This window comes from Hyperolius riggenbachi, chromosome 4 (genome assembly GCF_040937935.1).
Source record: "Hyperolius riggenbachi isolate aHypRig1 chromosome 4, aHypRig1.pri, whole genome shotgun sequence".
Lineage (NCBI taxonomy): Eukaryota > Metazoa > Chordata > Amphibia > Anura > Hyperoliidae > Hyperolius > Hyperolius riggenbachi.
The window spans coordinates 281,459,520-281,483,752 of NC_090649.1; the positions used below are offsets into that span (position 1 = coordinate 281,459,520).

Below are 24,233 nucleotides of genomic sequence, written 5' to 3' on the forward strand. Positions count from 1 at the left end.
ATCCTGCTCTGTGTATACTGGCTGATGTTCAATCAAATCTAGTCAAATATCTAGTGGTGCTAGATAATAAATAATCAATATCAAGGCGATAGCTATCATTTGCCTGATCAACCACAAATAAAACCGTATATAGACAGCTTTCTTGTTTCAGTTGTGTTCCTATAAGATGGACAAAAATGTGTTAAATATGTTGATATGCATTCATTTGTTTTGCTTAGTTATTACATTTGTTTATACCATGTTATACAATTTTCAACCCAGTAAACCTGGATTTGGGCCATTTTTTTTTTTTTGGCCAGAGTATGTAGCCCACCCCCAACAACCTGTTTTGCTGCCAATAAGAAATAAACACTTGTGCCATAAAAAAATCAATTACTGGTGTTACTAAATGTATCAGTAAAAATAATAATTATATGACCACTCCTCAGAAACCTTGACAGTGCACACCTCTGTGTATTTGTGTCTCTTACGTTTTTGTTTTTTAACAGGAACTGCATTGTCATTAAAAGACATCAGAAGTTCAGGGAGGTCATTTTGCATTTTGTATTAGACATTTTTTGCTACTTTTTTATTAATGTCAAAAGTGAAGATAGTATTTGCACACCTAAAATAACACACTTTTTTTTTAAGTGCACACTATCACTTTTTACTGTGACAGTCTTTGTGGGACTACAGTTCCATTTTAATTAAAATAATAATATGTATAATAAGATTTTCATGTATACACCATATTTCAGGATAACTTTATTGATCAACCCTTTTAGACTGTTTTATTAATATTAATAAGAGAAGGCATCACAAGAGCTCAGTTTTTTATATGGATACATCCCAGAACTTATGAATGAGAATGGGATTTGTAACACATGCAAAAATGTTTGTGGCTTACTACATATAGCATGGTAATTTACAGTAAAAGGGTTGTAGTACTCACTGATCATTATAATCATGAGTGATTATAATATCCATAAGTACCTTTTTTGTAAGCAATTTGTATGTTTTAGAATGAGTTTTTTAGACTATTTTTTAGACTATTCTACAAAGTTATGTGTATGGTAAAACCCTGTTAGAGCCTCTAACATAACCGACTGTACTTAATACAAAGCAAACCAGTGACTTATGGAATGTACCTTAGTTCCAATTGGTTTGAGATTACCAATAATACAAATAGGATTGGTGCTGCACTGACATTCTGCATAGGCATTCTGGAGCTGTTGATGCAGGAGGGATTTTCCAAGCACAAAAAAAAATACACAGATATGTATTGAAAAGGTCACTTTCCCCAAAGTCCATTCTTCCCAGCGATATCTCCTGTTGCCCCCTAAACTGCTTTGATTGGTGCAAAGTACCTAAGTGCCACTTGCAGGCAAAGGCAAGAACAACCTGTTCGTTCATGGCAGAAGTTTGTTTTGAAAGAAATTGCTTTTGCACATTGTTTTATGAAAATATGATGCCTTTTTGTGCTGGAATATTTACATGTCATCAAATTATACTCTTCAGTGCATTCGCTCTTTAATTAAACTTTCATTACATGAGGGGACGGTTCAGCAAGGAGCTTTGCTTTGAGCAATCTCCTGTATGTAAAACATACATTTTAGAACTAAAGGATAGTGGCACGAGAAATTTGCTTTTTCAATATTTATGTCTGTTTCTAAAAAGGAACTTTGAAACATAATATTTAAAAATGGCAGATAAAAAGAAAGTACATGTTAAATTGTTAACATATTCTTCACAGAAGTCCTAACAAGACATAACAAAACACTGGGTTTGCTACCATCTATAAACGATGGTCTATAGGTACAAAATACTGACTAATAAAAATAATTTGGTGAACACTTGAAATAACAGAAATTCTAGGCACAGGCTTGTCAGAAATTAAACTCGCATAAGGTTGTTTTGTATGGCCTGCACCCAATAAATCTTTTAGCATATAGAACATTGTACATTTCTGAGTAGCAGAGTCTGCCACTTTGTAACATGTTATCCAAGTAAAGTACTGATGCCCCATTTTACTGTAAATAACCACTTTTTCTATTGCTGGATTTGCCTGCAATTCAGCTGCTTAAAGAGAAACCGTGACCAAGAATTGAACTTCATCTCAATCAGTAGCTGATACCCCCTTTCTCATGAGAAATCTATTCCTTTTCACAAACGGATCATCAGGGGGCTCTGTATGGCTGATATTGTTTTGAAACCCCTCCCACAGGAAACTGTGAGGGGTTTCCTGTCTGTGAACCTCATTGCATTGTGGGAATTAACAGCTGTTTTACTGTTTACAGCTGTTTCCAACTGCCAAAAAAAGCAAGCAGCATCACCTTTCACTGACATCACCTGCCAGCAGTACAAATGTCACCATGTGATAAATGTCAGAATGTAAATCAGTGAGAGGAAAGCTTTTACAATGGACAAACACTGGCTAAATCATTCATACATAATTGTAAAAATGAAGCACTTTTTATTACATTATTTTCACTGGAGTTCCTCTTTAACTGCAGGGTGGTAAATGCCATCGGATTGCTATGTAATGCAGACAAACGGCAGCTCTTGCAACCACACATTAGGTGGCATCAGAGCTGGATCATCCACGGGGCAAACCTAGGCAGTTGCTCAGGGCCTGAAGAGAATCTAGGGGCCCCATTTCACCTTAATTCTTTTCTGGGTGGCATAACAATATCCCCCATGACCCTGGCTATGAGGGGCCACTCCTCCTACCTCCCAACTTGAAGAATAAGCCAAGGGAGCAGTGTATATGTTCTTGCTCCATTGTTGCACTGGGTCTCCTCTTTTTCCCAGAAGCCACAAGCTCTACTTACTGCCCACCCATGATAAGTGCAGGCAGCTCACTGCAAGTGCCTGGCAGATCCACAAGAGAACCATACTGCTTTGGACTGCCTGTGTAAAAGAGGCCCACGTGTTGGCTCTTTGGGAAAGGGTCAAATAGTTATAATACAGATTTCACTGTCCTAAAGGTGTAAATGAAAGGGAATGTACAGATGTTTTAACTTTAGCTTTATTACTAAAAAATGTTTTTAAAAATTTGTTAGTGTACCTGTGAGGAAGAAAAAAAAAGCTCAAAGCTAGTTACTTTAATAGAGGGAAGCCTCTGGATAAGAGGGTTCGGGAAGATTGGGTTGGTATGTAGCATTGTTGACAACCACACTCCATACCTATCCGGTCTCCCCATGTCCATCTGGTACTTTTATTACGAGGATACACTGATGCTGGCATACTGATCAAGTTCCTTGTGTATCTCACTGTTAATGAAAGTATCAATAATGAGAGCTCTTTTCTCTTTAGAGGCAAAACATTATTAATAAGGATAAGAATAAGGGTTATAATTGGAATGAATAAAGGTTTCTGCCTATACTGATTTCTTATCTATTTTGTAATGGGCAAGTGCTTCTAGAGTGACGTCCTCCACGTAATCCATCCATTTTTTGCCTATGAGTGCCTACTATTGTTCTCTTAATATATATATGTTTTGTTTTTTGTGTCTGGATCAAGCAGTTTGTATCCATTTTTCCCAATATTTGTCCACCACTTTTCGAAGAGAGACAACAAAAGGCACCTTGGACCGAGTAGAGGTGGGCAAATTTCTCTACAAGAATTTTCAGTGGTTACCTGTGTAGCCCAAACCCAGTAAGTACAATTTCCCCTGTTTACAACCTCTTGCATGTATGAAATACTACACTTAGAGGCTCCCAGTCCTTGTTGTGTATATTTTCTAATCTTTTTAGTTCCTTGGAGAGATACAATTACATTTTGCAGTGACTCCTCAGAAATAAAAGAAACATGTTAAAGATTAAACTTGCTGGTGTTCACACAGTGACAATGAGTATGCAATATTAGTTGTGGATGGATATGTTTAAAAACAATTTTAAACAAACTATCTTATTTTTATCCTCACAATATAGATTTACTTATAGATTGTTATAGATTAGTAATTTTGTTGGGTCAATTTGTTTTCAGCCTTGACTAAGATACAGCTTCTTGTGAAGGAATACACAAGCTACTATTGTTAGTATCGGTAAGCAAATGAGGGTGGTGTGTGATCAAATAAATGAATGCTTATTATTATTATGCTTGGTTAGATATAGAAGCTTATTACTCTGAGGATTGGGAATACCGGTAAGGCAGAGGTGCAGTGTGTTCTCATTTTTAGCATTACTGAAAATGTTTGCCAGGTTCTTGGTACATAATTTTATGTATTGTAATTGTAAAAAAAAATCAACAGACTAATACAAAAACTAGATTACAGTGTTGTTTACATTTGGACACCCATTTCAGCTGAAATAGAAATGTTATTCTAAAAAAAAAAAAAATCAGTGAGTTCTCACAGCACTCATGCAACTAAAACGTCAAAAATACTATTGCAGTTTTTATAAACATAAAAAAATTGCAATGTAACTAGAATTTTTTTTTTCAAGCACAAAATTGGGAATGCGTCAGTAATGCATCATGTTGGACAAATTAAAAATCCTGAGAAAGAGGAATGTACATAATCAGAAGAATACAAGCCATTCGATTCTGCGCTGGGTAGCTGTAGCCATACTTGATCATTTTCTGTTAAGTCCATGACAGCACTTCCTGATGCTTGGTCAAGGTATCCTTTTTTATATTCATCATACGTGTACATTAATGGTGTACCATTTTTGTACAGGGCCACCCAAATATTTGTGCCTTTTACATGGACATGGTAAGCAAAATAATATAGTCCCGGTATCCTACATGTAAATATTCCAGTTCGGGCATCATAGTGATTTTGTCTGTTGTACAAGACCTTATCAAATTTTATAGGCACTCCCACTGCTGGAAAAGCTTTGGTGAGAACAGCAGTAAATGCAGAGGCTTGGATTTCTCTTAAACCTTGAATTTGCCCTGATTTTGAGTACCCATCAGCTAAGTGATGGGGCATTATTACCTGGCCTGGTGGTCCTGGTGGGCCTGGTTGTCCAGGTAATCCTTGCTCACCATTTATTCCCCTTGGACCAGGAATTCCAGGAGGTCCCATTGGCCCTTGTAAACCATTTGTAGCTATGCCAGAAGGACCTGGAAATCCAGGTTTGCCTTGCTCACCCTTATGACCAGGAGGACCTGGAATTCCTGGTGGTCCTGTTGGCCCTCTCATACCTGGTATTCCTGTATTTCCTCGGGGTCCGTGCTCTCCAATGTGGCCTGTTTCCCCTCTAGGACCTACTGGACCAGTTGTTCCAGATGGTCCAGGTGGGCCTACTATTCCCTTTTCCCCTTTTTGTCCTGGCATTCCTGGTGGCCCTTTTTGACCAGCAAGCCCAGGCTCCCCCGGATATCCTGGTATGCCATCTAATCCCTGAATACCTCTTTCCCCTTTGGGGCCAGGAAATCCTGCTGAACCCTTTGGACCAAGTTCTCCTTTATATCCTGGTATGCCAGCTTCTCCTGGTAAACCCCTAGGTCCCTGTATACCTCCATTTCCTTGCAACCCTGGTGGTCCAGGCTGCCCTGGAAAACCCGTTTCTCCTTGGTCACCTTTCATACCAGGAACTCCAGGAATACCATCGAGTCCCCTTTGTCCTTTCACTCCCGGTAAGCCTGGCTTTCCATAACCTTGCATTCCTTGAGGCCCAGGCATTCCTGGTAGCCCTGGTTGTCCTTTAGGTCCAAAAGGCCCTGGCAGACCTGGAACACCATTTAGGCCAGGCTTTCCTATGCCTGGTGGTCCTGGTTGTCCTGGTAGGCCTTGGGGTCCTGGTAGACCTTGTATTCCAGGTTCACCTGGAAGACCTCTATCACCTAGTTTTCCTGGTTGTCCAGGAAGACCATTAAGACCAGGGTTGCCAAATCCAGTAGGACCTGGAGGCCCAGGTGGTCCAGGTGTACCCGGGTGGCCTCTCTCACCTGGTTGACCTGGAATTCCATAGCCGTCTTGTCCTTTGACTCCACTGATGCCAGGCATGCCAGGTTCACCTTTAAATCCAGGTGTGCCTCTTGGTCCAGGATTGCCTACTGCTCCTTGTGGGCCAGGCATGCCAGCAGCAGAAATTCCAGCAGGTCCTGGCAATCCTGGAGGTCCGTGCAGACCTCTTGGTCCTGGTAGTCCTATAGGTCCAATGTCACCTTTTTCTCCTTGATAACCACGCTCTCCTTGCTTACCAGGTAGACCTGGTTGGCCAGGTTTTCCAATGGAACTGAATCCTGGTGGTCCAGGCACTCCTTGAGCTCCTTGGGGTCCTGGGGTTCCAAAGCCTGGTTTTCCTGGTGGCCCTGGTGGACCAGGTAGACCTCTTGGGCCAACTGGTCCAGGAGGTCCTGGAGGTCCCTGTTCTGGGGCACTTGAAATTACTGAAAAAAATAAAATTGAATTAGTGGGTAAAATGTCGGGTAACCTTTAGGGTACAAAAAATATTATTATTGCTGTTGTTTAAAGCAAATCTGAAGCAAAAATAAACTAATGTAATAATGAATTGTATGTGTAGTACGGATAAACAAAAATGAATAGAATATTAGTAGCAAAGAAAATAGTCTAATAGTCTAATATTGTTTTCCAGTACAGGAAGAGTTAATAACCTTGAAATGTTGTCTATGCAAATTCTTCTGCTTCTTCTGCTTCTCTGAGCTAGTAGACTAACTTGGTCCAACTCAGTTCTGTTTTCTGTAGAGCTCAAACAGCCAAGTATCAGTGCGAGACAGCTTGAAATAAAGTTTTACTGCAAGGAAGTTCAAAGGATCATTAGCTCTGCTTTGTTTTACAGCTTAAAATACAGAGTTTGGATAAATAAAGCTATATAATTGAAATATAACTCTTTTCTTTGCTACTAATGTTCTATTTATTATCCATACTGCACACAAAATTAATTATCCATAAGTTTATTTTCGCTACAGATTGGCTTTAAAGTGTTCCTGAGGCGACATGTGACATGATGAGATAAACATGTGTATGTACAGTACTAAACATATAAATAACCAGGCTGTTTAACTTGCTTTATTTTGCTGCCTAAAAAGTTAATTTCTAAGCATGGAAGTGACAGCTTCTGTCTTGTCAATACCTTATTTGGAATATAGTAATCATCACTGATAAGCTAATTACACCCATAAAATTTCTGGCAGAATACAACTTCTGAGCTCAGGGGAGAGTGAAAGACAGGTCAATCGTTCATGTGTTTTAAATCTAGGACACTAAATAGGCTGTCACTGATTAGCAACAGTAAAACATTCAACCTGCTTTGTAAATGTTTACATATAAAAGAAAACCATGGGATACTTAAAAAAAAAGTCTCTTTTTAGGTATAGATTTAGGTAAATTTAATTGTTTATCTCATCAATTTATTTTCACCTTGGGTTCACTTTAAAGAAGATCTGTGATGAATTTACAGCAAATTAAAATAAACATATTACTGTTTCCCCTTTATTCCCACTCTTCATTTCACCTATTTTCGCCACTCCCCGCTGCCGAAAAATAACGTACTTAGTAAAATATAACCTTTAAACCTTTGGGCAAGATGGCTGCAATGTAAAGTGCTCCCGGGTCAGTACACAGTCTCCCTGTACTGCTGTGCACGAGAGCTGAGCTGAAGCCACACAAGGCAGATCTCCTCCCTGCTGTCAGCCTCACTGGAGTGAGGCAGATCATTTCCCTGCTGTCAGCCTCACTGGAGCGAGGCAGATCTCCTCCCTGCTAGCTAGAGCACACAGAAAGGTCAGGGATGACTCATCAAATGACGTGCAGCAGGGGGAGGGAGAGGCAGATAGCAGGGAGGAACAGCTGCTGTATTGTCTGCCTCTTCCTGCAGCACAATATTCGTCTAACAAGCTTAATAATTAGAAAGGAGCAGGAGAGAGACAGCACAGCTGTTTCTAAACCAGACAAGGGAAAAAAGATTTGTACTTATGAAAGGAACATATCTCTTCATTTAAATTGCATTTAGAAAAAGGGCCACAGAACCCCTTTAAGTAACAGCTACAAAGCTTTTGTGTTTGCAACGTATGGATGTCTGATAACATCATAAGACTCTCTTAAGTTTCAGAATATTTCATATCGAATTATGATTACCGCAGAAAATTGGTGACCACTGCACAATTAATTATACTTGCCTGCATTACTGTTTATGTGGTGGTCTTTTCTGAGAAGCTTTACAGCAGGTTTTTTCATTTAGAAGCAAAATGTGTATGATTAATAAATAGCTAGTTAATGTAATGCTGTCTTTGACTTTATATTTACTCTATGTTGTATCTCTTCAAAGGATGTCAAACCAATAACTTAAATCCATGTATCGTTATGTACATTTTTGTCTCCATACATAAACAGTTAATTGCTTAATAATAATAATATGGTTGGCATTTTATTTCTAAGTATTTACATAGTACTCACATCTTCTGCAGCACTTTACAGAATACATAGTCCTGTCACTAACTGTTCCTTAGAGGCGCTTGCAGTCTAATCCCTACCTTAGTTATTTATGCCCATTGTTGTCTAGGGACAATTTTAAGGGGGAAGCCAATTAACTTATTTTGTTTATGTGTTTTTGGGCTGGAATAGTTTATACTGGATGCCTTTTCATTGAGTATTGATTACTGTAGGCCATAGCTGTAATTTGTAGACCTTTGTTATTTTTGCCAATACACATAAAAAATAAAAACAAAACAAAGCAGACCAAAACAAATCCTCTTTCAATGATGTACACCAATGTATAATGTTACCCATTTGACACGAAGCACATTCATATGTCCCAAACCGTTAAAATAACCATATTACAAGTTGATAGTGGTACATGAAGGAAAATGATTTATTACTACCCCCAATAGGAATTTGACTAGGTTTTAGATATCAATACACAACATAGCAACATTCAATCTCATTCACATTTCAGGAAAGTTAAAAACACTACATCTGCTGTGAAAATCTACCTATATACTACCACCTTTCGTAACGTGCAGCTTAAAGGACTACTGTAGGGGGGTAGGGGGAAAAGAGTTGAACTTACCTGGGGCAGAAATCTACAGCATGCTATCCAAATTCACACCGTAGTGCGATCTGGATGGCAAGTCACTAGGGAGATAGGCAGCGTTTCCTCACCCCACTTGCATGCGGGGAAACACTGCAGATTGGCCCCTCAGTCAGGTCCCTTTCTGGGTTTATCCCGTCTGTCTGTTCCCCTCCTGGGAACTCTTCCTGTCCGTATACTACTAGAGATGGCCCGAACGGTTCGCCGGCGAACTTCTGGTGGTTCGCGTTCGCCATGTAAGGCGAACTTTCGCAAAAGTTTGGTTCGCCCCCATAGTGCACCATTAGGGTCAACTTTGACACTCTACATCACAGTCAGCAGGCACATTGTAGCCAATCAGGCTACACTCCCCCCTTATAAAAGGCAGGCTGCGCCGGCCATTACACTCACTCGTGTGCCTGCAGTAATTAGTGAAGGGACAGCTGCATCAGACTCTCTCATAGGGAAAGATTAGTTAGGCTGTTGTAGGCTTGTTAGCTTACTCCTTGCTGATTTCCTATTGCTAAAATAACACCCCACAACAGTTCTTTTGAGAGCTAATCTTGTTCTTGTGATCAATTTTCTTTCTGTGTGTCCCACTGACACTTGCATAGACAGCCTTGCTAATTCATACTGTGTGTGTGCCACTGCCAGCCAGGCCCAGCACATTCAGTGACCACCTGTGTGACAGGTGCACATTGTAATACCCAGTACTGCATATACCTACCTGTTGTGTTCAGTGAACCCACCTCATCACTGCATATACCTACCTGTTGTGTTCAGTGAACCCACCTCATCACTGCATATACCTACCTGTTGTGTTCAGTGGCACGCTTTGCGGACATTCAGCGGAGAAACAACTTGCCGGTGAGACGCTTGATATGTGATAGCCCGACTCGCTGGAATTTGACCCTGGTCATGTTCTCTCGCCTGCTAGAACAGGAGAAAGCCGTCACCCAGTACCTGTACAATTACAGTGGAAGGACACATCCTGGGGAGATGGGGATGTTGTGGCCCAACAACTGGACACTGAGGCGAAATGCATGCTGGCTCATGCGGCCGTTTGAGGAGGTGACCAACCTGGTGAGTCGTAGTGAAGGCACCATCAGACTTGCCCTGCATAACAGATTCTCGTTAAAGGATTTAAAGTTGATCAATTTCACATATACATCAGGGCCTCAAAAGTCCTCCTGTATTGTTATTTTTGGTCACTACCTCGGGACGTGCATGCCATGCCTGCTGCCTTCCTTGGATATGCGGGGGTGGTAGCCGTTTCTTAGGCTCCCACTCCGGACCGGAATCGAACCAGGATTCCCGGCCATTACCCGTGGTCACTCGCAATGGCATACTTGCCCTCCATAACAGAGAAAGAGCATAGGAACCTTAACTCCACTTCTGCAAGACCGTGAACAAGTATTTCCAGAAAAGGGAATCAAAGACTTTTAAGGCAGGAGTGCCAGGATTTAGTAAGTTTAGAGATCTGAATATAGAATGTAATACGTTATTATTTAGAGTTTATATAGTGCCAACATCTTCTATAGTGCTGTATAGACTATATAGTCTTGTCACGTAACTGACCCACAGAAGGGCTCACAATCTAAGACCTACGATAGTCTTATGTTCTTAAGACCAATTTTAAAGGGGGGGGGGGGGGAGAGAATTAACTTGTCTGTATGTTATTGGGAGGTGGGGAAAAAACTGGAGTGCCTGTAGGAAACCCACAAAGACACGGTGACACATCACTGCTAAGGTCATGTATATTTGGCCCCACCCGTGACCACGCCCACATTATGCTTGACCACGGCCATTTTTGGCACGCCACACTACGTGCGGCGCAGGGGTTTTCCAGGTGAGTCCACCCACCTCTTTTCCCAGGACTAGACCCCTGCGTAAATGTAAATTTTGAGAGGCTCAATATGTCTAGTCATCGCCACAGACCTTGACTATTTGCAGATGACTACATATTCTCACAAATGTCTACACCTCTATTGCGAACCTCCTATAAGGGCTTCTATATTCATTATGTGCTGGGCATGCCATTAGATTGTCATGTTAGGACTTTTCTCATACTTTGTGTAAAATGCCAAGAAAATATGACCATTCTTGGCACACATAAATAAAAACAAATCTGATGATTAATACATTTCTGGCATTTTTAGGTATTTGGTAGACATTCCCATAGATGTTTAGCCTGAATGCTGACCAAATGCAATAAGAACCAAGCACAGGTTTATTTATTTTAACCACTTGAGGACCGCAGGCTTTACCCCCCCCTTAAGGACCAGAGCCTTTTTTTCCATTCAGACCACTGCAGCTTTCATGGTTTATTGCTCGCTCATACAACCTACCACCTAAATGAATTTTGTCTCCTTTTCTTGTCACTAATAAAGCTTTCTTTTGGTGCTATTTGATTGCTGCTGCGATTTTTACTTTTATTATATTCATCAAAAAAGACATGAATTTTGTCAAAAAATGATTTTTTTAACTTTCTGTGCTGACATTTTTCAAATAAAGTAAAATTTCTGTATACATGCAGCACAAAAAATGTGGACAAACATGTTTTTAATAAAAAAAAAAAAAAAAATTCAGCCTATATTTATTGGTTTGGGTAAAAGTTATAGCGTTTACAAACTATGGTGCAAAAAGTGAATTTTCCCATTTTGAAGCATCTCTGACTTTTCTGAGCACCTGTCATGTTTCATGAGGGGCTAGAATTCCAGGATAGTATAAATACCCCCCAAATGACCCCATTTTGGAAAGAAGACACCCCAAAGTATTCACTGAGAGGCATGGTGAGTTCATAGAAGATATTATTTTTTGTCACAAGTTAACGGAAAATGACACTTTGTGACAAAAAAGAAAAAAAAAGTTTCAATTTCTGCTAACTTGCGACAAAAAAAATGAAATCTGCCACGGACTCACTATGCTCCTCTCTGAATACCTTGAAGTGTCTACTTTCCAAAATGGGGTCATTTGTGGGGTGTGTTTACTGTCCTGGCATTTTGGGGGGTGCCTAATTGTAAGCACCCCTGTAAAAGCCTAAAGGTGCTCATTGGACTTTGGGCCCCTTAGGGCAGTTAGGCTGCAAAAAAGTGCCACACATGTGGTATTGCCGTACTCAGGAGAAGTAGTATAATGTGTTTTGGGGTGTATTTTTACACATACCCATGCTGGGTGGGAGAAATATCTCTGTAAATTACAATTGTTAGATTTTTTTTTACACACAATTGTCCATTTACAGAGATATTTCTCCCACTCAGCATGGGTATGTGTAAAAATACACCCCAAAACACATTATACTACTTCTCCTGAGTACGGTGATACCACATGTGTGGCACTTTTTTGCACCCTAACTGCGCTAAGGGGCCCAAAGTCCAATGATCACCTTTAGGATTTCACAGGTCATTTTTGTTTCAAGACTACTCCTCACGGTTTAGGGCTCCTAAAATGCCAGGGTGGTATAGGAACCCCACTAATGACCCCATTTTAGAAAGAAGACACCCCAAGGCATTCCTTTAGGAGTATGGTGAGTTCATAGAAGATTTTATTTTTTGTCACAAGTTAGCGGAAATTGATTTTAATTGTTTTTTTTCACAAAGTGTCATTTTCCGCTAACTTGTGACAAAAAATAAAATCTTCTATGAACTCACCATACTCCTAACGGAATACCTTTGGGTGCCTTCTTTCTAGAATGGGGTCATTTGTGGGGTTCGTATACTGCCCTGGCATTTTAGGGGCCCTAAACCGTGAGGAGTAGTCTTGAAACCAAATGTCGCAAAATTACCTGTGAAATCCTAAAGGTACTCATTGGACTTTAGGCCCCTTAGCGCACTTAGGGTGTAAAAAAGTGCCACACATGTGGTACCGCCGTACTCAGGAGAAGTAGTATAATGTGTTTTGTGGTGTATTTTTACACATACCCATGCTGGGTGGGAGAAATATCTCTGTAAATGACAATTTTTTGATTTTTTTTTTACACACAATTGTCCATTTACAGAGAGATTTCTCCCACCCAGCATGGGTATGTGTAAAAATACACCACAAAACACATTATACTACTTCTCCTGAGTACGGCGATACCACATGTGTGACACTTTTTTGCAGCCTAGGTACGCTAAGGGGCCCAACGTCCTATTCACAGGTCATTTTGAGGCATTTGTTTTCTAGACTACTCCTCACGGTTTAGGGCCCCTAAAATGCCAGGGCAGTATAGGAACCCCACAAGTGACCCCATTTTAGAAAGGAGACACCACAAGGGGCAGATTAGGGTCTAATCTGATGGGTAACAGTGACAGGTGGTGATAGGGGGTGATTGATGGGTGATTGATGGGTAATTAGTGGGTGTTTAGAGGAGAAAACAGATGTAAACACTGCACTTGGGAGGTGATCTGATGTCGGATCTGCGGGCGATCTATTGGTGTTGGTGGGTGATCAGATTGCCCGCAAGGGGCAGGTTAGGGGCTGATTGATGGGTGGCAGTGACAGGGGGTGATTGATGGGTGATTGACAGGTGATCAGTGGGTTATTACAGGGGGGATAGAGGCATACAGTACACAGGGGGGGTCTGGGGGGGGGGTCTGGGGAGAATCTGAGGGGTGGGGGGGGGGTGATCAGGAAGGAGCAGGGGGCAGTTTAGGGCATACAAAAAATAGTGTTTACAGATAGTGACGGGGAGTGATTGATGTGTGATTAGGGGGGTGATTGATGCAAACAGTGTTCTGGGGGGTGGGCGGGGGGGGTCTGAAGGGTGCTGCGGGCGATCAGGGGGGGTGGTGGAAAAAAAATGTGTGGTGCATACTCACTACTGCTTCCTCCTCGCTGATGGTCTCTGGAACAATGAGACCACGAGGTGAGGAGGAAGCGTGTATAAAGCACTTTGTTTATCTAACAAAGTGCTTTATACGCTTTAAATGCCGGATTTCTGTATTCCTCCGTCCGCCGGAGCTGCTAATTGGCCGGCGGGCTGGAGGCTAAATCTCCGGCCATCGATCCCCGGCGGAGGATCGCGTCACGGATGACGCGATCGCTCCGCCTATGCCCATACAAGGACCGCCGCCTCTGCACATGAGCTGGTCCTTGCGGCATCCACTTTCCGACCGCCCCTGTGCAGTGGGCAGTCGTTAAGTGCACACAGCTAGGCACATGCCACCACTGAGTGTCAGTGTGCATTATCCCAGCAAAATATAAGTACACAGTTTGTAAGCATGCTTCCAAATTCAATCACAGATACACTGAAAATTGGTCAGGACAGTAAATTTCCATCAGCTATACAGATATACCATTGGTTTCTTGGTTCCCTCAACCTGTTTGTTTTCAAGTAGATTAGGAAGTATGCACTTATACACTGTATTTTCCAATAGTCACTACAAAAGCATTTACGGTATACATGAATTTTCATGTGTCGTGCTGCAATTGCATCATTTTACATTTCGCAGCCTGTTGATGTGTGTATTGCTACCCTTAGTCAGGGAATCACTGTATATTTCATTACTAGGCACATATCACCGCAGCACCTGTGCACACCCAGCAGACTGACCACAGTGAATATCAGACTGGTTATCACAGCTTCTTGCTCCTTCTGCACATGGGTATTTCCCCTCCCACCTCTGGTAGCTGGAGGGCCAGATTTGCACTTTCCAGTTCCCAAGACCCACTGTCAGCCCCATCCCCCCCCCCCCCCCCACACACACACACACACACACAAACACACACACTCAGGTTTGAATACAATCACTGGTTCGAATGGACTCCCTTCCATCGTGCTGCTCTTACCACAGTTCATCAAAGGAGCAGTGTATGCTCTCTCCAGTCACACTCCCTGTAATTTCATGCTCCTGTCTGGTAGTGCAAAGTATGCACAGCTTCTTTTTCTTGGCTGCAGTGGGAGCTACAAATAGGGGACAGGGCAATGCAATGGAGAGAAGCCCGTCCAAAATGGAAAAAAGGTAAGCAGAAGGATCCCATACTACACACGCTGGCATAGATATGTCAGCTATCCTTGCCTTGATTTAAGACAAGGCAAGGATAGCTCTTAAATACAATACATTCATGATTCACTATAATAAATGTATTGGCATTTCAGTAAAGTCATACCGTAATTAACATGAGTGGCTTATTACAGGTATCCAGGAACTGTCCAAGTAGAAGGAATTGGGGTGAACAACAGCTGCCATACAGGAGTAAATGAACTACTGTATTCTATAAACAGATATTTCAGCATGTTTTAGTGACTTGTGTGTAGGTTTTCTCTCTGCTGACAAATTATTTTATTTCCTGTCAGAGCAATGAGTCCCACAGTAGTGAAAGTGCCGAGCTGAAGCATTAATCCTCATTAATCCACCTCCTTCTCTGTTGTAATCAGAGACCTGTTACTCAGCTATCAAAAGGCAACCATGAGTTTTTAAGAAAAGTGTAAACGTATTACTATCAATATGGGGAGGAAGTATAGTTTTTTTCAGTAAGTAGCAAGCTTTTCTTATTTGTAAATTAATCTGTCTTAACATGGTCTGTTCCTTCACAATCCGATATCCAAGTTGCAAGGATTGTCAGCAGGGGTGTTTCTAGGGTCCTTGGAGATCGGGGGCACCTGTGGGCACCAGGTGGGGAGGCAAAAAATGGGCGTGGCCATGGGTGGGGCCAAATGTACATGAATTTAGCAGCGGTGTAAGCTACAGATAACGGGCCTGCCCATCGAAATATTGGATGGAGCCCCCTGTCCTTTATTTAGATAATTTACAATCAGTATAGGCATAGATCAAAGATGTATACGCACATACAATTTTGATTGGTCAATCACTGACCCCCAATTTTACCACCCCCGTGCAGTAAGTGGGCCAACAGACAATGAATTTTATGAACAGAGCTAAAATTGGCTAATCAAAATTGTATGTGTGTACCAGGCTTTACAGCTAATACTGTACATACTGAAAGTAGCAGGGATCAGCATACAATATAGCTGGTTTACAATCAGTAAAGGCACAGAGTAACACCTTTCACTGTACACACTGGAGGTAAATCCGCACACAGTGCAGGCACTAGAGAACAGCGTATACTGTACATACTGCAGGCATCAGAATTCAGCACACTGCAGCTAGCGTGCCAAAAATATGAGGATCACGTTGTGCGGCGTTCTTATCGCACCGCACCGAAAAATGGGTGGGCCATGGACCAGAATATAGGATTCAGCTTTTCCCATAGTCTCGCAGTTAGCAATCATGTGACCCCCAACAAGACAAATTCAGCAATCATGAGGCCCCCAACAAATCATGAGGCCCCCAACAAGACAAATTCAGCAATCATGAGGCCTCCAACAAATCATGAGGCCCCCAACAAGACAAATTCAGCAATCATGAGGCCCCCAACAAATCATGAGGCCCCCAACAAGACAAATTCAGCAATCTTGAGGCCCCCAACAAATTATAAGGCACCCAACAAGACAAATTCAGCAGTCATGAGGCACATAAATAGACAGCATTTCACATAAATAGGCAGAATGCCCCCTTAGTATGGTAGCCCCCCAAGTTAGGTAGTGAGTGACAGGGACCCCCAGGTTAGCTAGTGAGTGACAGGTGCCTCCAGTTAGGTAGTAAGTGACAGGGACCCCGATAGTGAGTGACAGGGAGCCCCTTTCGGTAGTGAATGAGTGCCAGGGAGCCCCTTTAGGCAGTGAGTAAGTGCCAGGGAGCCCCTTTAGGCAGTGAGTGAGTGCCAGGGAGCCCCTTTAGGCAGTGAGTGAGTGCCATGGAGCCTCTTCAGGCAGTGAGTGAGTGCCAGGGAGGCCCTTTAGGTAGTGAGTGAGTGCCAGGGAGCCCCTTCAGGCAGTGAGTGAGTGCCAGGGAGCCCCTTTAGGCAGTGAGTGAGTGACAGGGAGGCCCTTTAGGTAGTGAGTGAGTGCCAGGGAGCCCCTTTAGGTAGTGAGTGAGTGCCAGGGAGCCCCTTTAGGTAGTGAGTGAGTGCCAGGGAGCCCCTTTAGGTGGTGAGTGAGTGCCAGGGAGCCCCTTTAGGCAGTGAGTGAGTGCTAGGGAGCCCCTTTAGGCAGTGAGTGAGTGCCAGGGAGCCCCTTTAGGCAGTGAGTGAGTGCAAGGGAGCCCCTTTAGGTAGTGAGTGAGTGACAGGGAGGCCCTTAAGGCAGTGAGCGAGTGCCAGGGAGCCCCTTTAGGCAGTGAGTGAGTGACAGGGAGCCCCTTTAGGCAGTGAGTGAGGGACAGGGAGGCCCTTTAGGCAGTGAGTGAGTGACAGGGAGCCCCTTTAGGCAGTGAGTGAGTGACAGGGAGCCCCTTTAGGTAGTGAGTGAGTGACAGGGAGCCCCTTTAGGTAGTGAGTGAGTGACAGGGAGGCCCTTTAGGTAGTTAGTGAGTGACAGGGAGTCCCTTTAGGTAGTGAGTGAGTGACAGGGAGCCCATTTAGGTAGTGAGTGAGTGACAGGGAGCCCCTTTAGGTAGTGAGTGAGTGACAGGGAGGCCCCCCCTCTAGCCACCACCGCTCCCCCCTCACCTGGCAGTGTAGTCAGACCTCAGGATCAGCGGCGACCCGACCAGTAGTACGAGCAGGCGCCGTACGCACCCGCTCGATATGCGGAAGTGATGTCACTTCCGCATATCAGTGCGGGCACTGGGTCCTAGCGCCCGCACGATTGGTCGCCGGCTCGCCGCCTGATCCTGAGGTCTGAGTGACGCGGCGGCGGCGGCTGGAGGGAGCCGCTGGCGCTGAGATCCGTGGCACCCCAGGACAGATTGGGGGCACGTGCCACCCCAAAATAGGGCTAGCGACGCCCCTGATTGTCAGCACACCACTCTTTACAGCACACACTTTATTGTTCCAGTTTCCACAAGGTAGACTACCTTGTGGAAACTGGCACAATAAAGTGTGTGCTGTAAAGAGTGGTGTGCTGACAATCCTTTCAAACTTGTATCTACCTTTGTGGCACTGTCTATGCCACTTTGTCAAGCACCCAAGAACAATTGAAGGTGTGCCGACTTCCTCCAGGAAAACTCCATCCGTTAGCCAAATCCAATGCTGCTGACCTGATATAACACTGAAATGCAGCAAGGCTACTGAAATGTTGCTTTTATTGCTATGCCTTTATAAAATTTACCTTTAATGCATGATAATGGTTCTTTATTAGCCAGGAAGGGATTATACTGGAACACAAAGAAGAGAAGGAGGAATGCAGGGCTGGGGTCATTAACAGTGGCTGACCACTGTCTGACAGCTGAAGTTCTGAAGCGGAGCTGATATACCCGTTAATGTGTGCTGTGCATGAAAACTTCCTACCAAATCAGGAGTTCTGCTCTTTACAACCCTGGCAATAATCGTTTAAGCTTGCATGTCCCAGGATCATACTTTATAAAAATTGATCAGAAAAATCAACCATTCCCAATCAACTTATTTTGATGAAAAATGGGAACATTTCTCAAACAAAAACACACTTTCGATTTTCCTGTACAGGTTGTTTTTAGCAAATTGCAGTCAAATCAAATCTTTATAGTGTATCATACCTGTCTACTTTATTACAGTTTGTTGAAATATTTGTACTATATACATAACATCATTTGGTAAAGATTGCTTTTTTTTCTTACAAAAGGGAACTAAAACTTTAATTGGACTTTTTAAGTTAATTTTCTTGCAACTTAAGAGCATAAAACATTTATAAATGCCTCTGAAGTCAGAGAGATATGGAGGCTGACATATTTATTTCCTTTTAAACAATGCAAATTTCTTAGCTGTCCCAGGAATCCTCTGCCTCAATTACTTTTAAGGTCCGTACACAGGCCGGACTTTAGGCAACGACGGGTCCGTCGTTGCCTCCTGCTGGGTGGGCGTGCCAGCGACAGTCCGGCGTGTGTACGCTCTGTCGTCAGACTGATACGGCTGTTTCTGAGCGATCCGCCGGGCGGATCGCTCAGAAACAGCCGTATCAGTCTGACGACAGAGCGTACACACGCCGGACTGTCGCTGGCACGCCCACCCAGCGGGAGGCAACGACGGACCCGCCGTTGCCTAAAGTCCGGCGTGTGTACGGACCTTTAGCCATGGACCCTGAACAACTGAATGCGCATGCAGGTCAGGTTCTCTAATTGAAGTCTGACTAGATTAGCCACATGCTTGTTTAAGATGTGTAATTCAGATACTACTGCAGCCAAAGAGATCAGCAGGACTGCTAGGCAACTGGTTTTGTTTAAAAGTAAATAAATATGGCAGGTACACGGCTGAGCTTATGGAGTGCAGTGCTGCAGAGACCGATAGGCTAATGGTACTGGCAAAGGAGCATCGGGTAACGTCGTGCAGCAGAAGTTGTTCAACGGGAAGCTCTGGGGGTCTCCTTAGTAAAAGAGGCTTCCAGATGCTAGGTTAATTCGATGGAAGACGTATGTTATGGACTTTAGACCTGCTCCTTAGCAGGTCTAGGCTAATGCTCATGTGTGATGTGAAGAAATCGCTTTCTGCTAGGATGAAAAAAGAAATAGGGTAAAATGTAAAGAACTCACTGGGCGATAAAGTCGCCCAAGCAAGTTTAAAGGGAACCCTAGGTAAGCGGGATATGGAAGCTACCGTATTTATTTCCTTGTAAACAGTGCCAGTTGCCTGGCAGCACTGTTGATTTTCTGGCATACATAGGGCTCGAGTCACAAAGCGGTGCTAACCCAGTAAAAGACTTTAGGCGTGATAACCATTGCACCACACTGGTGAAAAGCCAGTTTAGGCGTGATAAGTTTAGGCGTGATAAGTTTAGATAAGTTTAGATCGCGCGCAAAGTCCCGCGTGCAAAGCAGTGCCATTAAACTCTATGCGAAGTGCACCAGACTTTGCTAGCGCAAAACTTTAGATCAGCTGTGCACTGCGGTGCTAACCCAGTTGGTGCTTAAACTTATCACACCTAAACTTATCACGCCTAAACGTATCATGTCTAAACTTATCATGCCTAAACTTATCACACCTAAACTTATCATGCCTAAACTTATCATGCCTAAACTTATCACGCCTAAACTGAGTTTAGGCGGGATAAGGGGCTTTTCAGCAGGGTGCTGTTAGCACCGCTTTGTGAATCAAGCCTATAGTGTCTAAGTTAAAACCCTGGACCAAGCATATGGCTAATCCAGGAAAAGTTGAGTTAAAGGAAACCAGAACTGAGGGATCCTAAAGATGTTATACTCCCCCGGAACTTCCTCCAGCTCCATAAGCACGTGAGTCCCTTGTCCTCCCTCGGTCTTCCGTTCAGCCGCGATTAATCCCCGGTAATTGGCTCAGTGGTGTCAGTCTGGGCTACTGCGCATGCAGACTGATCCTGACTGAGCCTATTACCGGGGCTGATCACGGCTGAATGGCAGACCGCAGGAAAAAAATCTTTAGGGTCCCTCAGCTCTGGTACACTTTATATACTGTACCTGATCTGTTGCATGCTGGTTCAGAGTTTATGGTTAAAAGTATTAAAGACACAGGATCAGGAGGACTGCCAGGCAACTAGTATTGTTTAATCTCTCTGCGACCGCCTAAGGCAGGATGGCGGCCGCGAAAGTGTCTCTCTCGTTCTTCCATCATGCCATATAGCGTCATCTCACGAGGAGCAAGGTTAGACAGGAGCTTGTGCTCGCATGAGTGCAAGCTCCCGTCATTGTTAACACAGAGCAGCAGCAATTAGCCTGCCATCCTGTGATCGGAGTTGGCAAGCAGTTTTTAACAGTTATAAAAATAAAACATTTATATAACGCTGCAATCTTGTGCAGCTCTGTACACAAAAATGTCAGGTTTTTTTGATTAATAAAGAAAACATATTAATAGCAGCAGCAATCAAATTCCACCAACAGAAAGCTCTATTTGTGAGAAGAAAAAGAGGTAAAATTCATTTGGGTGCTAAGTTGTATGACTGAGCAATCAATCGTTAAAAAAAGTGCTGAATTGTAAAAAATGGTTTGGTCACTAGGCGGGTATAAACCTCTGGTCCTCAAGTGGTTAAAAGGAAATAAATATGGCAGCCTCCATATCCCTCTCACCTTGGGTTCCCTTTAACACCCTGTCAGGTGCTATCTGTAATTGGATCAGGCACCTGATTTTAGGACTCGCCAGTGCCAAGCTAGGGAATAGGATAGGGCCTACTTAGTTTAAGTGAGTTCAGACAGTACATAACGTCCAGCCATGCAAAGCACTATCCAAGAATTGTCTATTTTCCTTAATCTGCCCGCAAATGCTTGTATCAATAAAACATGCCTGACATATCTGATGCAGGATGTACTATGTAATGGGGGTTGGGGGAGGGGGGAGGTGACAAAGCAGTTCTCCAATGTATATAATAGCAATTCTTCTAAGCAGGATCAGCAGTGTGGGACAGGCAACGCCTGTACAGACATCATACAATCTGTTTACAGTGGCGGATCTAGAGGGGTGCAGGCATGGCTAGTGCTATGGGCGCTACTGCACGATGGGCGCCATGCCTGCCCCCATGCCACATCTCCCCCACTTTGTTGCCTACTGTCCCCTGCTGGGTTACGCCCCCCAAATCACCTGTGATGCCCTCAGCGGCTCAGCCACCGCTCCAACATTGTCGGCCTTCCCTCCGGGCTGCGCCCCCCCCTGCCGCGTCTCCACTGGCGTCCCCGCCGGCGCCATGGTAACAGACCACCTAGTGAGAGGAGATCAGCGCGATAGAGAGGGCGCTCAAGCTACCGGACACCCGATAAATGCGGAAGTGACGTCACTTTCTGCATTTAGATTACAGCGGGCGGCGTGTAGTGCGTGCACCCTCTCTGTCGCGCTGATCTCCTCTCACTAGGTGGTCTGTTACAATGGCGCCGGCGGGGATGCAGCACGGATACAGGTCCAGCACACAGCCCCCATTCACCCTGTCCAGCCATCCTGGCTCTGCACTCCAGCCACCCTTAACCTAGACCCAGGCACCCTTCATCTACCCACCCACGCTGAACCCTGCCCCAGCCACCCTTCATCTACCCACCCACCCTGCACCCTAAACCAGCCACTATTCATCTACCTACCCACCCTGCACCCTAACCCAGTCACCCTTCATCTACCCACCCACCCTGAACCCTAACCCAGCCACCCTTCAACCTGCCCCAGCCACCCTACATCTACCCAGCCACCCTGCACCCTAACCCTGCCCCAGCCACCCTACATCTACCCACCCACCCTGCACCGTAACCCAGCCACCCTTCATCTACCCACCCACCCTGCCCCCTAACCCAGCCACCCTTCATCTACCCACCCACCCTGCACCCTAACCCAGCCACCCTTCAACCTGCCCCAGCCACCCTTCACCCTAACCATGCCCCAGTCACCCTACATCTACCCACCCACCCTGCACCCTAACCCAGCCACCCTTCATCTACCCACCCACCCTGCACCCTAACCCAGCCACCCTTCAACCTGCCCCAGCCACCCTTCATCTACCCAGCCACCCTGCACCCTAACCCTGCCCCAGCCACCCTACATCTACCCACGCACCCTAACCCAGCCACCCTTCATCTACCCACCCACCCTGCACACTAACCCAGCCACCCTTCATCTACCCACCCACCCTGCACCCTAACCCAGCCACCCTTCATCTACCCACCTACCCTGCACCCTAACCCAGCCACCCTTGAACCTGCCCCAGCCACCCTTCAACCTGCCCCAGCCACCCTTCATCTACCCAGCCACCCTGCACCCTAACCCAGCCACCCTTCATCTACCCACCCACCCTGCCCCTGCCACCCTTCATCTACCCACCCACCCTGCACCCTAACCCAGCCACCCTTCAACCTGCCCAAGCCACCCTGCCCCAGCCACCCTGCACCCAGACTCACCCTGACCCAGCCACCCTGCACCCTGATTTAGCCACCCTGCACCCTGACTCAGCCACCCTGCACCCAGACTCACCCTGACCCAGCCACCCTGCACCCAGACTCACCCTGACCCAGCCACTCTGCACCCTGGCTCACCCTGACCCAGCCACCCTGCACCCTGAAGCAGCCACCCTGCAGCCAGACTCACCCTGACTCAGCCACCCTGCACCCAGACTCGCCCTGACCCAGCCACCCTGCACCCACCCTTCAGTCGGGCCCAGCCACCCTTCATATAGCCATCCACCCTGTACCCTAACCTAGCCATCCTTCAAGGAGTGTGTGTGCGTGGGGGGGGCGCACTTTCAGTGTTTGCCATAGGCGCCATATTACCTAGATACGCCTCTGTCTGTTTATACATTATTGGCTTGGGCAACAGAAGTCTGTTGTCTATTTGAGGCATTACAGTGGAAAATATTTAATATAACACTTTTTACACTCCAGTAAAAAGGAAAGGGAGTTTGGACATTTTAGATGATCATATCTGGATGCATAAGGCCCACTTAGATGACTTAAGGCTAATCTTTTTATCTAGAATTTGTTAAAATTAAAATCAGATGATATTTGGGAGACTTCTTCTATTTTTCTCTGATGTTTGTTGGAAATGCTATTAATACTTTTTGGATGTTTCTTGACATGACGGAACATAAATGTGTTATGCTTTAAATATGTAAACTATGATCAGCAACTTGTTTTTTGCTTTGTTTAATAAAAGGAAACCTATTCTCTAGTTTTTCCAAAAATATTGATATTATTTATGCAGATATGATATCATTTAATCCGTTTTTGAATTCCAAGGACAACAGCAAATTTATCACCAGATTCCAAAACCTCATGTTGTTAATAGCAGCTGGATGTCAGAGTTATTTTAACGGTTTTTGATAACTTTTTGTTTTTACTAAACCGTGTCTGGAAACACACTATTTGTAACTGAATAAACCAGGTGAAACCTCTCATTTACTTTTATTTAAAAGCAAAGGAGGGGAAGTTGCTACAGTCTACTGGGAAAACTGATGTATAACATAAGGAGGTATGAGATAAAGCTTCTGTTTGGAAAGTATCAACTGCTTGCTGGAAATGGCCAATCTGCAATATATGATACAATAAATATACAAATAGGATATCTATCTATCTATCTATCTATCTATCTATCTATCTATCTATCTATATAAAATCATATGTTTGTGTGTGTGTGTGCCACCATCACTCGAAAACACCTTGACCAATTTCAATGAAACTTGGTATACAGATCCCTTACTACCTGAAATGATATGTTCTGGGGGTCTCACCTGCGCACTTGGGCGGAACCCACATGAATGGGAAAAATGTAAAAGGCTGCAATTCTCACAGTAATAAAGCCAGACTCCCCAAACTTGTCACAGCTGTTCACTTGGTGACCGAGGTTAAAAACACAGGGAAAGTGGTGGAGCATAAAACAGCCAATCAA

The 24,233-nt window shown here is 44.2% G+C and overlaps 2 protein-coding genes across 4 annotated transcripts in view; one reads left to right on the forward strand and one right to left on the reverse strand.

The window, feature by feature from the left end:
• NT5DC1 (5'-nucleotidase domain containing 1) overlaps positions 1–24,233 on the forward strand; it is a 375,186-nt gene that overhangs the window by 63,217 nt on the left and 287,736 nt on the right. The window lies entirely within an intron of this gene.
• Positions 4,426–24,233, reverse strand: part of COL10A1 (collagen type X alpha 1 chain) — a 102,888-nt gene continuing 83,080 nt past the window's right edge. Inside the window, exon 3 of the mRNA XM_068231329.1 lies at positions 4,426–6,318. Within this exon, the coding sequence (XP_068087430.1) occupies positions 4,454–6,318 (1,865 nt within the window). The 3' untranslated portion in view covers positions 4,426–4,453. The remainder of the gene's footprint in view (positions 6,319–24,233) is intronic.